The following is a 15529-nucleotide window of genomic DNA, read 5'->3' as shown; positions in this document are numbered from 1 at the left end:
AGAAGAGGGAGGGATGGAGTGGGTTTGACCATTTTTACCAGACCTGCCATTGATTCTCATCCTGGCCCAAACTCTAGTGCTCGAAACTGCTCGTCTGTGAGGATCTCACGTGTTTTTATGCTTTCCTGGAATGTTTTGCCCACTGCTAACCTGCATGGGCCAGTTCCAGAGCTTGCTTTTCTCCAGTGCCTCCAGGTTAGAATTGCAGAAAGCTCCCATTTAATAACGTTTAAATTTAATTTAAGTACCCATTTAATAAAGGATCACATAACACCATCTGAAGCTCAGTCTGCTAAGCATCAGAGACAGGACCGGATATCCGTTTTAAATGCAGCGCGGATGACAACAAGGGTAGTCTCCAGCGAAGCATCGCTTGAGATTAAATTGAATTCAGATCTCCATTTAAAGACTGAGACTAAAATATCGCATTCAAGCTGCGATTATGACACGGAGCAGGATGGAATCCGACCTGTGATATATTGTACAACTTCTATTATGATGAACTCTCCACAAACGAAGGCAGACTGGCTCTTCTGGGGCAATCAGAACGGTATCACTAAGCCCCTGATCTCGCTGCACCTGCTGCCCCTGTAACTGTGATGGGCATGTGTCTGTCAGCAGGACTTGCAAAGTGCCACAGCCTATGCCCCTGAAATACTGAGCCGAGAAGCCCAGCTGAGGCTTAGGAACAATGAATGTGGTGGGGTTTGAATTCCTGCAGCAGATCCCACTGAGTGAGCCGAGGTTAGTGGGTGGATGGAGGTCTGCACAACAAAGGTTTTGAAAAACAGAACTAAATTGTGCTCTCTGTCATGCAATGTCCACATAAATTGACAACAAATTTAGAAGTTGTTAATTGGCACCACTGAATTATTACCAGACAAAACTTCCCTCTCTAGCGTCTCTTGGGTCTCACCACCCCCACCCCAAAAAAAGTTACAATAAATTGTTGCAAAACAATGGATTTTTCATTACAATTTCCTTTAAAAAAACTGCCTCAAATGTTTAGATATTACAGGTAGTACAAAATAGGTATGCAAAATCAAAAGATTATCTTTTTTATGTTGAATTCTTTTAGACATTGCATGCACTGCCTTAGGTGAATCATATACATTTTTACGGGACTTAGACTCCACCATTTGCCTAACATTGGTTGGGTGTACTGTCACTCGAATTTGGTTGCTTCTTATTGGTCAGCTGCCTGTCGCCCACATTTTACAAGTGCTATTTTTAATTTTAATTTTTAGCACTCCACAAGAATGCAAGTGTTTTCCGAGTATCACCATAGTGTGGAGTTCTTCCTGCCCGCTCCTGATGTTCTCTCGCCATTTACTTATCCTTCCCCTCTTCCCCCGCTTGTTTGCTTCTCTTCCCGCCCCCTCTGTCGTATCATCCCGCCCTACTGTTGCTTTCCCCCACCTTCTCTGATGCCGCCCTGTATTGCTTTGCCTCTCCACTCCCCTAGCACTCCATGTTGCTGCCTGTTCCCGGTTGGGTGTTTCCCCCTTTACATTTGACCCCCGGAGGAACAAAGGATATTTGAATCTACTTTCACAGGGAGCCAAACACCTACACATCTTTTGGATCAATTTTGGTCGGGGACAAATACAGCAGCTCCACTTCTAAAGGGGCGCAAGAGCTACAATCACGGCCTGGAGTGTCCCACTGGGAGGGATCAGGCAATATTTTGCTGAAGTACATATGTCTTTAATTCTTAGCCTCCAACCCCTCAACCAGCTCCTCTCCCTTCCCTCGAGGGACTCACAAAGAGGTTCTGGTAGTGTCTTCCCGTAGGAACTTTTTTGTTGCATTGGAAGTTTTTGCTTTTGGCTGTAGCACGCCATTTTACACTGTTCACATGTATATGTTGCGTTCAGCCATAATGTTTATCCAATAATGTTAAGTGCACCTATTGTTTCCACAGCGTGTAGTAAGTTTTCACCCGAAGCATAAATCCTTGTTAGCTTTGTTTATTTATGTGTTTTAATGTGTACGATACGACGTTTGGGAACTGATCCACCTCTTTTTAACAAAGCGCGTGAATAAGGTTTACACCCCATAGTTTCCCGTTGGCTTTCATGAACATGTTTGTCGGGCTTTGTAAAGAGTCCAACTTTTAAATACACTTGCAGTGGGATTAGGGAATCTTTACCCCGTCCTCGTGTTCATGGGCTGCTTTGGGATATTTACATGGGGCGCGTCAATATTTCTGAAGATGTTTACATAATATTTACTTTGTACGTTTGATCACAGTCCACTTTGAAATGAACCTGGGAGTAGACAGTGAAAGCCCATCATGAAGCTGTGTTGACATTTAATTATCAATGCAAAATCATTAGACTTGACATCGAAAAATGCTTTGTTGGACAGACATATATGTGCAACTAGGCCACCTGTTAAGTCCAGACCTGAGACAAAAGGACACAGTTACGTTGTTACCGGGCTCAAGCCCATGCTGACGGCTCTGATGCACATTCGCCAACCCTTGGACAAGATCTAATTGACGTAACCGCGCATGCGCCAAGGACCATGACAAAACCATAACAACTGATAACTGAGCATGAAATGCTCTTATAACTCCACTGAGGGCAGTGGTCTACAGAAACTGAGATGTTTTACTGTCCAGCACTGCTATCTCCGCTTTATTGTGAGGCCTACTGTACCCTATAATGTCAGGCGACCTGAAGTCTTCTATTTGCATCTGCCTCCTGAACCTGTGGTAGGATGATGCGGACTGCTAATATCTAAAGTTAATTAAAACATTGGAATGTTGGGAGCTCCATTGTAAAAATGGAGTGTTCAGGGCTTCTAATGGCCGGTAAAAGCCTGGAGCGTGAACATTCTAATGTTTGTTCACAGCTGTAGATGTAAACAAAAGGCTTCACAGAGCCCGAGAGGTTTTCAATCCCCTTGGACTCTGTGAGGCCTTCATTTTACAAATGGAGATATTCGCTGAAATAGCCTTAGAGCCCCTCCGTAGCAGGCTCCACCTGCCATTAAAGGCCCGTTCCTTGTTAAATGCCGGAGCCGAAGTTAAATGCCCTCGCCTTCGGCTCCGGCCTTTAACACTGGAGTAGGCCTTTAATGGCTGATAGAGCCTGCTACCGCAAGCTATAAGGCTATATTATTATACAAATAAAAAGTGTCCGCTTTTGACATAATGTTTGAATCAAGTGCCTAAACATGTTCTCCTATTATGTGTAAAAACAATGCAATGCACAGAAACTACACAAACACTTGCACCCAGTAACACCAACATAGTGAGTACATCCTTCTGCGCCCTATATAAACATTGTGTGAAACCTGAGCATACATGAGTGTACCACAAATTAATTTGTGATCTAATTCTAATCAATTTGTGACCATAATTGAACGTTAAAAAGCTTAATGGCTGGCTTTTTCCATCCACAAACAGGTCATTTCAAAGCTGAAGATCCTCACATGCACCAAGTAAACATTACCTGTAAACCTTTCAACCTCTGATAACATTTTTATCCCAAAGCGCTTTATGATCACGCGGTTACCTATAAGTGCTGCAAGTGTTCAGGGACACGGGGACAGCATTAGTCAGTAGCTGAGCATCTGCATGAAAGTCTTCGAAAATATTTAGCTGCTCTATATATCTATTGCTTGTGCTCCCTTTAAAATATCAAAAGAAACCGCCAGCAGTGTACACAAATTCACTAACCAATGTAAAAAAATATACATATGTAACTCACAAAAATGCTGTGCCTGCCCCTTTACAATTTTGCACCACTACTAACAAACCTTTAAAAACTTTGCATATATTTACAATTACAATCTTTCCTAACTTTACTTTTTACAAACCATATATATGTATGCTGTTTACCATTACTTTTAGTGAATTATTAAAACATATATTTCACAAAAATACTGATCTTTTTGCCCATGCTTCATAGCATTGTCAAAACAAATATTGGCAAAGCGGTTCAAAATGCGAGACCTATTAGCTGTGCCAATGCTTGTTTTTTATATATATATATATATATATACACCATCTCTCTTCACTTCTGCTCCTCTCTCTTCTCGACATTTTCATTTCCAAGCAGATTCTCGGTCGTACAGTATATGATTGAGAATCCACTTGAAATGGAAAAGTTGAAAAATTCTGAAGTGATGTAGAGCTCAGAAACACAGTTCATAGTCAGCAGAGTTAGACAAGTCTTGTAGGAGTGTACTCCTGAGCTACCGCACAATATTCATAGGCCTTACAGAATCAGAAAGCAGAGGTGTATGTTGCACTAATTGGACGTATTTAGTAAGAGTGGTAACATAACAAAAAATTACAGAAAATGACTGTGCATAAATCAAAGAGAAAATCCTTATGGGAAAGTAACCTCTGCTACCAATGAACAAAAAAACAGCAATAAGTGTACCAAACCCATTATGAATTATCACTCAAATATTATATTTGTGCACAAAGCTGAAAAGCCTGTAATTGGTAGTAAACACCTTTTACTATCAAATACAGGCTTTTTGAGCTTTGTGCTTTGGGCCCAATGGTGTTCTCTCTGTGATTTTGCCCAAAGGAGAGTGCTCAACCAATGCTTAATTTTAGGCTGCAGCTTCATTTAGAAATAGGAGTAGTAAAGGAGGGATGAAAGCATGGGTAAAATGATCCTCAGACTGTGCATTAAATGTAATGCAAGTCCTAATCTTACACCGTTCCGGGCTGCGACTAACCCCTTGGAATATGAGGCAGCTGTATTATGAATCAAACTTACGAGACGTGATTGTTGCAGTTCCCAGGAGGTTACAAGGATTGTTTGATGAAATCAGCACTTCTGAAAACTAATAGCCATGTCAGCAGTATTCTTTAGCCTACAAACCTGTGTGCTCTGTTGTATTAATTAAAATGCCTGTGTGTAATTAGATACATGCAAGTCCCAGTAATTGATAATTGATATTTTTCTACAAATGTGTAGTTGCTACTGATTTGGAGGAAACGTGCTTTTGGATTAATCAAGTTGTATTAAGAAGTGAGTTAGATTATTTGCTTTTAGTCTATCCTACTTGTGCTGAGTGTAGGAAAGTAGTAGAGGGGACGATGTAGAAAAAAGCGACATGAAAGACGTGGGATAGCTGAACAATCCCACCAAAACAATCTGGCTTCGCTCACTCTCGGGTCCATGTTGACGATTGGAGTATTGGGTCTGTCTTCGCCCAAGAAAGTTGTGCACAGTGCTAAAAAAAAGAATAATAATAACAAAATGCACAGTGTTTTTTTTGTACAAACTAAATTAGTGTTACACATGAGTTATTTCATTTTGAAGTTGCCCTTAAGTTTTTTTTGCCATCCATTGGGAGACAGCTGGTTGATGGAGATTTTCCTTTCTACATTCATTGTGTGTTTTTTAAGATTTGTGTTCTTTGTAAGGCTTGTTGAAGAACATATTCGCCCTCTGCCCGTTTGTCCTGGTCTAGGATGAGTATTATGGGTTGCTGCTGACTGGTGAGCCATTCCCAGGCTCTAGTTACTGTCAGTTCCCTTGTTATACTTGAAATTTGTATCGACACAGAACGCAGACCCTTCCGCTTCTCTTCCACTTAGCAAGAGTTTTGTATTCTGCATTCCCACTTGTTTGGTATGTTGACTTGAGACCAAGAATGGTTATTTTCCCTCCTAACTGATTTCCTTTTTATGCCATCTCTCACATATTAGCAGTATTATGAAAGTCATAAAATGTTTGTTTGAGGAAAATAAGCCAGTCACTTCTAGGACCCTGGCAAGAATCTTTGAAAACCTCTTGTTTTTACAGTGTTTCTGTGTTATGTCTTTCAGGAGTCTAGATGCTTCTTGAATACAGCAACACCCATCACAATTACTTGGGTAGATACATACAATGGTTGACCCATGTATTGGCATAGATCTTAGATAGCAATATATTCTTGATCCTAACTCTAGGCATTTCATGAGCAGGACCACCTCCCCCAAGGCTTTTTCAGTGACATCCACTTCTTTGTTAAACAAACACTAGCCACTAGACAGTATGCAGTGCCAAAAATAGTTAAAAATCAAATTTCCTATAGGAACAGTAGGCAAAACTCTTGAAAATAGTCCCCGGGTACCTATTCTGAGCCTATAGCTTTCAGCATGAATGTCAGTGTGGGATAGCCGGAGGTAGCGGCTGTAAGCCCTGGCTTGCTGTTTAGTAGCCATGAACCACCCTTAAGGCCCCTGTTCTCAGGGTTATGAATGTTGCAGTTGGAAGAGAAGACCCGTGAAGAGTCCTATTTCCCTTCTCTAGTCTTCACTCTGTGCCCTTCCCCTCCCCTCTCTGCAACAAATTGGAGGTTGCTGATTGTCTAAGGTTTGGGCATCTGGGGTCCTAAAGAGTGAATGATAATGTGATCCCCATCCACTGGTACCCTTTGCAGTTAAGTGAGCTTACAAATAAAAAATGGCAGGCATTGAAGTGAGTTCAATAGCAGTGACAGACAGAGGCAATGTGCAGCCAGAGTTGAGTGCCAGGGAGGGTGTGCATAGGGCCGAATACATGTGCTTAACATGAATACTAAACACCAAGATTTACCAACACAACATCATAAATGATAACACCTGCTCAAACAAAACAAATGAAACTGCTATGTAATAGCAACAGTGATGCAATTTGTGGTGTCATCTGCCACCTCACTGATGAGGTCATGAGCATTGCATTTAGGGTGCAAGTTCAGGCTTGCATGACATCGGCACTAGTTTTCATTTGCTAGCTAACTATAACCTGGCATTCTGTTCCATGTAATAACCATAACTTCACTTTAACTCTGTTTTTAAGAAAGTTTCTATTTTTTTGAACACATGTTAATGTTTTATGAAACATAAGGTTTTTCATTAATGTTTTTTCACTGATGTGCATTTATGCCATTGTAGTAAAATTAAATGTGGCACGATAGCACGTTATTTAGAGCAACTGTACCAATAAACACACATTTATTACTACAGTGCAAAGGTCAAATTAGATATTAAAACTCTACAGAACAGTTGACATGAGGAAAACACTGTTTACCGCCTCACAGATTGCAAGTTAAAGCGGTTTAGCACATGGAATCAGCTTTCCTAGTAGTCGGAGGGAACAACTTTCTAATAAAAAAGTTAATCAGATTTGGTTTTGCCTTGGCAAGTTTTGTCCAAATTTGTCCAGCATGGATCAAAGAAATGTGGTAAGGGAGTCCCAAAAGTGCAATTTCCCAAATGTAATCCCATAGGATTCTTTTGTTCAGTGATACAGAAACCATACTCCATGGTTTATCTTTGCTTGATTTGAAGTAAATCTGTTCATTCGTTTTAAAGACATTAATGTTTAAAAATGTTTTGGGGTGGGCTTGAAAGGGTTACAAGCTAGATATATCTAAACCAGGTATTTGCAGATCCTTCATGGATTAACTAGTTCATGGAAGATTCGCAAATCAAATTTACAAAAAAAAAAAAACTAGCCAATTATACCACAGAACTGTTTCTGTTGTCCACTGTGGATTTGTGAATAAGGCTGCAAATTCACAAATCTGCTTTGCTCTGATTGGCTGGCCAGCATAGAAGCATTCTCTTGTGGCTACCATTGCCTAACATGGTGCAGGAAGCACCCAGGCTAATGTTGAAAACCCCAAAGGACCACCCTCAAAAATGAAACAAATGTTAAAAAATAAAAAAAGGTGCTCCTATGGCCCTAGAATAGTGCAGTATCGAATCAGATTTAGCGGGTCAGATACGTGCATGAGGGGTTGCAATGAAACAGGGACGTTCTTTCACATCCTATGGGCCTGCACGGTGACACAGAAATATTGGGAAGCCATTGCACGGGTTATGTCTGAGGTGGTGGGCTCTGTGTTCTCGCTAGACGCCAGATGGTTCATACTGGGAGTGACAGGTGAGATAGTATGGCCTAAATGGGCGACGATTTGGCTGGCGATGGCCGGGGTGGTGGCCAAACGAAATGTGGCTGTACTATGGGGGGCCATAGAGGCGCCGTCGATAGAGAGTTGGAAAAGGGACCTTGATTGGTGCCAGCGAGCTGAACACGTGGTGTATCAGAGCAGGGGTTGCCCAAGTACATGGGAAAAGATCTGAGAGTCATGGATGGATCACAGAGGGGATTAACACCTTCGCTGCGGCGGCTATTCCACCGCAGCGCTAAGGGGGCGGGGGGGCCGCGTGGCGCTCACACGCTGGTGATGGAACCGCTCCGTCACCAGCCTTGGGTGAGCTGTGCTGATGACGGAGCGGTTCTGTCATGGCCCCGCCCGCTCAATAGAACGCACCGCGCAGGCGCGAAATCAGCGCCACGCAGGCGCGTCGGGCGGGCCATGACGGAACCACTCCGTCATCAGCACAGCCTCACCGCAGCTGATGACGGAGCAGTTCCGTCATTAGCATCGATGTGGTTAATAAATTGATTGAAGGGCCTGCTTGGTGAGGTGTCGTAGGGGGGAGTTTGAGGGACGCAGGCTGCACCTAGGACCACTGCTGGCCTAATGGGTATGGTATTCGCTGTGTACCGTTATACCGGTATTCAGCTGACCCACAGCTATGTACATTGTCTCACTACATGGAAAGCTATTTTGTTATATAAATGAAAGATGTTTTTAAAAAAAATGTATGCAGGGTTTGTGACTCCTGTGTTGGATGTGTGTCCAGCAGACCCATATAGCACATCGACCTCCCGGAAAAAAAAGTAATATAATGAGAATTTAGCGCACTACAGCTGTACCAACAGGGAAAGTGGGCCAAAAGTGTCAAGAAATAGATACAGATATAAAGATATAGATGCATAGATATATTTATTCAGGAGAAGTGTCCTATGCATTGTTCCCATAAACGTGTGCATATATTTGCGAAGACGCGTGTTCCTGGTCAGTCAACGGGTTTAATGAACCATGTAGCTTTCAAATTCAAATTCCAGAATAGCTGAGGGATGTCGAATGTTTTCTCTTTCATGTGACGCAAAATGTATTGTTATGTAAAACTAACAAATGGTGTAAGAAATCATTCTTAACTGAATCTGATGCGTCTCAACAAATTGTCGAAATGCGCATATATATATATATATATATATAAGAAATCATTCTTAACTGAATCTGATGCGTCTCAACAAATTGTCGAAATGCGCATATATATATATATATATATATATATATATATATATATATATATATATATTTTTTTTTTTTTTTTAATGCGTCAATTTGTGTTTCTTGAGTATGTATTAAATGCAAAATTGAGTTGCACATACTGATATTATATTTGTCGGGCATTATACAGTTTTTGCATGACTATTTTTAATGATTGCTTCAATTTGAGGTAATTAAGTTTAGCTTCTTTTCCGATTAAACGTGGCTCTTTGACCACAACAGTTAACATGTTTTAACTCCCGCATCCTGCTAAGCATCCTAACCAGCAAATCAAAAAAGTAATTGGCTTCGAATTTGTAAGAAATCAATGTTCTAATTGACTGCTAGTAAATATTTACAGTTATGGGCTGCCGCGAGCTCATAAAGTGTTGACGAGAGAAGCGTTTAGTGTGCTTAGGAGTCTGCCTGCTTCCGCGTGGATCAGCAGTAATGGCACGTGACGCAGGCAGCCTCGTGCTCGGTCCGCGAGACGTTCCATTGATTGTCGCCTTCCTCTGGTTTCAGGATTGTCCCAGGGCACCCGTTGATTGGCATGGTACCATGGAAGGACAACATGCCCACCACCTGCGCCTAGAAGACCAGAACAAGCCTCGGTGCAAGCAGCAGGGCCAAGAGTACCAGCAGGACACGCAGGTGAGTTCCTGCATCGGGGGAAATGTCCTTATGCAGAGTTAGTTCATTTGTGTTTTTCACTTATGCAGCGCTTCTGCCGCCTCGCAGCACTTTGCTAGGCGTGGGGTGTACATATTTTGCCCAGTAGCACAAGGCTTGTTCTAGAGCGGGTTTACCAGACTCAGCTGAGTTCATCTCATTCTACGTGGAGGGGAGGGGGGGGGGGGGGTTTACTCTACACCCGGGTCTTGGAATCTTCTCTGAGAGGCAGGTGATGAAAGCCAATGTTGGGCATTATCTGTCATTGGACTCACTAGAGTTCAGTATATTCCCTAGCACAAATCTGAACCTCTCTTACAGTTTGTATAAGCATCAATGTGTAGTTAAAATAATTTTCACACAAAACGTTATTGTCTCGCCATGAGGGTTTCTGGGCCTATGGCTGGGAGTGCGAAGGTCTACGTATCATTTGTTTGTCTTCTGCTGTTGATTGGCGGAAGACCAGGAGGGTGCAACGATGTTGGTTATTCGTCCAGCATTCAAAGATGTTCAACAAACACAGACACGTTTTGCCTTCTTAGGACTTCTCTCTGTGATGCGGATTTTTTGCTTTGAGAATCTCATCTTCATGTCAAGGATGTGCCGAGGAAGTAAACAGGATGGAAGAGGGGTGTTGGGGATGTTGTACATGCATCACTTTAGTGTGCACTGAAAACGGTACTGTCCTTGTGGCAACCCTTGCCTCACAAACACATAGACAAACTTTTTGTTGGAGGATCAGCCCCCCTTCAGCACCTTGAGACCCTCACGAGTGAGTAGCCGCACTTTACAAACCCCAGCTTGATTTAGTTCCCGCCAAAATAAAGAAATATAGCAGAAGTCCTCTGTTGGCAAACGTTCTCGGTAGAACTTCACTTTCTAGCTCCAAGACTCCAATCAGGAGCTAGGAATGGGGGAGCTAACATGGTAGTTTATTTAACAACAGAGGCAGTTTTCAATAGCCACAGATCATGGGCGCCTCTGTGGCATGCAGTTATCGGTGGAGAGGGGTTGGCCTAACGGCTAGGGCGGTCGGCCTCGAATCTGGGAAACTGGGTTTGAGTCTCGGCAACGACGCTGAACATCCTGTGATTCTGGGCAAATCACTTAATCTCCCCGTGCCTAACAAAAATGAATGTGTCCTCATGGAACGCAACTGGTGCTATGTGAAGCGCTCTGATCCCTATTCGGGTTAAGTTTGCGCTATATAAAACTCTATAAAATAAAATAAATATAAATGAAATTATATGGTATGGGAAACCAGTATACGGAGCATGGAAATGCTAACGATTGGGGTATAGAAAGTGTATTTCCATTCCCTCTGGCACTCTGTGGTCATACAGGCATTGTCCACCTTGAGCTCACCCAAGATTGTATCCAAGAGGCGGGGCAGGCCTTGTGTCTGCACAAGCATTGGGAAAGGCTTTAGGTATGTGTTGGCTGACACTCTTTTGGGTTTGTCAATGCTTGTTTAGTTTTGTCTTGGTTTTTGCAAAAATTTATCATTGGGCAAACTGCTGGGGCCTCCGCAGTCTCAAAAGAAAAATTGGGGTTTGGGCTAAAAGGAAAACGTTTTTTGTTCTCTACAAGCACATTTCGCGACATTACTCCCTGGCACTAACGGGAACTGCATTGTGTGTGGGTGGGCTTGTTGTGAGAGTGCAGAATACCGTCACTCACTGTGAAGTTAACCAATGGCTGAAGTGGGCTGACCCACTGCCCCATGCTGGTGGCTCTAGTGTGTGGAAGAAAAATGTGACTGGCACAATTACAGACGAATGGAAGAAGAGTGGGGACTAAAAGGCCATTACATTTTTATATTCTATATATCATTTTAGTAAAATCAAAAGGTCTTCGTTAACCCTGCACTGCCTGCTAATGGCTGCAGTAACCTAGTAGCCCACACCCTGCATCGTAGAGACTTAATATTGGAGTCTGGCTTAATGAGCAGCTCCTCAGTCTAAATCTAAGTATCATTAGAAGCTGTTTGAATACTTCTTTTTCGAGAGAAATGGCTCAATTTTAATATTTGTGGACTCAAGACTAGTCATATCAACGGATTTTTTTGGCTGAAGGAAGCAGGTTGCACCTGAAAGGTAGAGCCAGAGGAATTGCAATTGAATTAATAAATAACACATTTTACTGCATGCACATGGAGGAAGAGCTGAGAGATCTGGTGTATAGATCCCTTCGCCTCTCTATCAATAACTCTTTCCACTTCCTTGGTCTCCAAATTGCCAGTCTGAAAGGTGGGGGTGGAGCCTGGATCTCAAAGTGTCTGTTAGGTCAGTCCTGGGCCCTACAACCCAGGAAGCTGGTGCCCTGAGGATCTGACACTGGTTCTTTTATTATAAATCTTGCTCTCAAAGCCTTTTCTGTGCCTAGTTGTGTTTTACTCCTGACTGGTGCAAATCACCTTTGAATTTGTAGAAGTAAGACGTAATTACTCCTGTTTTGTGCATCAGGCCTCACATGGTTCACCTATTTTCCCAAACTCTATGCACTGCAGCCATATTGCACCTTTCTTGCTTGTGCATTTTTTGTTCCATTGTGGGCATGTCACATGGCATACACTGGCCTCTTCGTGGCTCTCTCGGGGATGCATTGCGCACACAGCACGACCCCTCTACTCTGTACTTGGCACAGTCACTTGTACCTTACACTAGGAGATAGAGCACCCAACAATTATTTTGATTCCTACCTCTCTAAACAGATGTAAAGGTGCTGAACCGACCACCAGGAGGGCTTGTGGTGTGCACTACCTGCATGCTCCACTCCCAGCTAGACGCTCATTGGCTCACATCAAGGTGCGGCTGTTTCTTGACCTTGGTGTCACCTAGGTTGAATACATTTCTGCAATCCTGGGATGGCTGATGGAAATGCACCTGATTCCTGAGCCCTGCTGTAAAAGGTGTTTCTGCCCCGCTGCTGTCAGTGGTCCAGGCGTGGGTGACATTCATTGTTCCAGCTGCTCTGATTGGCCCACCTACCTACAAGCTTTGTGTGTCAATCAGACCCAGCAAGGTGTGGAAAAGGAAAAGTCCCTCTCTATGAAGACGTTCTGCCCCGACTTCAGTCAGTCATTCTTTACCAACCCCCCCCCCCCCCCCCCCCCCCCATGGGTCAGACCTGTACTTCTGTCGGGACTCTGTCCATGCAGGACACTCAGCGTGCACGTATCTATATGGAGATATATATATATCTACATTCTATTTGTTGTGGTGGCATCCGTTGGCGGTGGTGTGCACAGTCACTCAGATTCGGCAAAGGGACCTGGAGAATTGTCACTCGTGGCTGGGCAACCTGCCCCACGCTGAGCATCATTGTGTTTACTTCAATCTTCAGGATTCTATGCTCATCCACTTCTTGGCCTCTCTGTTGAGCGTGGCCAATTATGTTGTCGCACATAATTGTATGGGATTTAAACAAGCTCAGAGAGCAACATGGGCGACCCAACAAGTCGTCAGTTTGCCTTTGATCATGCAGACCATAGCCCAGTTCAAACCGGTGCCCTGCCACCGACAGGCTCTGTAACCCCCAGCCAGGCGCGCAGGCCTCTAGCCTCCCAGCCATGACTGCAGAGGGGAAGCTTTGTGGTTTTATTAAATAGACTGACATTGTTGCGAGCGACCGACTTCCCCCTCAGAAGCACTTCCTGGCCCCGCACTTGCCAGGCAGGGTTGTTCTGACAATGCCGGCTTTCTGTGCCTTCTGAACGGGGCCTTCTGTTCCAGAAGGGCAGAGTCCATTGTAATCTGTTCTTTTCTGGCCACTCCGGCGCCTGCGGAGCGCACTGTGCTCAAAACGCCGACACTGCCACCCATCACGCTCTGGAGATGCAAAGTGCATTTTTAGCAAATGACTAACACTTTCTCATAAAGAGCTTTTCAACTCTCCATCAAATGTATTTTTCATTTTTCTTGTTTTGTAAGTGACCTGAATGAGTCAGACACCCCAGGTCTTGGTACCTTTTATCGAAATTTGTACAGCTATAGCAGTGGTTCCCAAATTTTTTTTGACCTGTGGCTCCTTCGACCTAATCGGCAGTTGGCCGTGGCTCCCCACCATTTTGTTTTTTACCGGTGGGCAGGATGTAAGCCTGACCTTGGGAGTACTTCCTGTTGTCTTCCTTAAAGTAATTGGGACGCAATGAAGGCACTATAATCATATTTGTAACAAAATAAGAAGCTAACAGTTGACGTAGCATTTGACGTAAGCAGATCAGTTTATTTGAAAAGTATTCATTAAAAGGGCGAGTTTTTAAATATGAACTGAGAAACGTTACTGGCCCGGCTGTGATGACATGATATATCAAAGCAAAGCTGCCAAGGTTTCAGACTGCTTATGTGTGACATTTTCATAATTTCAGTGTACTATGAGTGACACCTTCTCGTAAGCAAAAGCAAGCAATGAAGACGAGGGAAACGTATAAATATCAGAAATTACACACACATGAGCAACGGGAAACACTAAGATCTTAAAAGTGCAGCAAGGCACCAGAAATGGAAGGGCACTGTGAGACCTGACTGTACCAAACGGATGTGAGAGGCCATACTGCTTGAAAATAAGCCTCATGTGTGACATTTTTGTGGTTTCAGTGCTCTTAACAGTGACGTTCAACTGCCCCACGTGTGACACTTGAACACTTTCTCATGAGTAAAGCAAGCAATGAAGTGCACGTAAACTCATAAATATCAGAAATTAAATCGTCGTGAGAAATTAAGTTCTAAAAGTATCTTAGCCCCGCTCCCAGAGTCACGCAGACCATGCCCCCATTGCACAGATCAGCAAGTGTTCTCTTGCTGGACTCACCTTTGCTACCAGAAGTACGTCTTCCCTGCAGTGCTAGAGAGCTTGATCTTGGACATGAGGGCAAGAGAACTTGCTGGAGGTGCTCCAGTAGTCTATAGGTGGCTGCAGCTCACCGTCTCTGCTTCGGTGCTGAGAGTTTATTTTTATTAAGAAACAACTTGCCTCGTAATGTGTTGCCTTTGTCTTATTCCAGCAAGTGGTAGCAGAGACTCACCATGGACTTCGTTGTCCCTATCAGCATTTATATATGATTCAGTCATGCTTCATTTGGCCCTTGCTTTTGTATACAGACGAGACATACAGCCTATTTGCCATTTAGAGTGTGACATGGTATTATTGCATTATGCTGGTATTTAGAATTAATAGTTGGATGCCATCAATCAAATGCAGGCACAAATGCTACAGATTTATATCGCTTTCGTTGTCTGGCCATGACGTCTCAGACTGTCTCTCAGGCAGCACTTGCCTGGTTGCAGCATACTCAGTGCACTGCTAATGAGGCTGGGCTTATGACGCCGTGTGTACCAGAGTTGCTAGGCCTCTCACTAAATCTGATCCGGAGCGAACTGGTTGCTCAGGGGCACCGGACAATTTGAGGCCTAGTCGGATGCATCCAACAGAAAAAGCTAAGCAGTCAGAAGAGCTCTAACAGGCATGATCTGAGGCAAGTTAGTTGTCCTGTACTACACCTCGGAAAGCACGTACCAAGCATACGTACGCATGTCGCTCTTGGGCCAAACCATGTTGCAGGATGAAGGTGGCATTTCTAACTCCCCCGTATGTTCCCACATTGTGCGCGGAGCCCCTGCCTACTCATTACGGCGCACCGGGGTGCCGCGGCGCACAGTTTGGGAACCACGGAGCTATAGGTTACTCTCGGGTACCAGACGGTCTATAAAACGCAAATAGTTTGGAACGT

General features: G+C 43.6%; 1 protein-coding gene across 1 annotated transcript in view; it reads left to right on the top strand.

Annotated features, from left to right (window-relative positions):
• The window catches only part of NEK6 (NIMA related kinase 6), a 663914-nt gene that overhangs the window by 269218 nt on the left and 379167 nt on the right, over positions 1 to 15529 (top strand). Inside the window, exon 3 of the mRNA XM_078641833.1 lies at positions 9652 to 9780. Within this exon, the coding sequence (XP_078497959.1) occupies positions 9688 to 9780 (93 nt within the window). The 5' untranslated portion in view covers positions 9652 to 9687. The remainder of the gene's footprint in view (positions 1 to 9651; positions 9781 to 15529) is intronic.

Source organism: Lissotriton helveticus, chromosome 5_1, assembly GCF_964261635.1.
Source record: "Lissotriton helveticus chromosome 5_1, aLisHel1.1, whole genome shotgun sequence".
Taxonomy (NCBI): Eukaryota; Metazoa; Chordata; class Amphibia; order Caudata; family Salamandridae; genus Lissotriton; species Lissotriton helveticus.
This window is presented reverse-complemented; position numbering and strand designations above follow the sequence as displayed.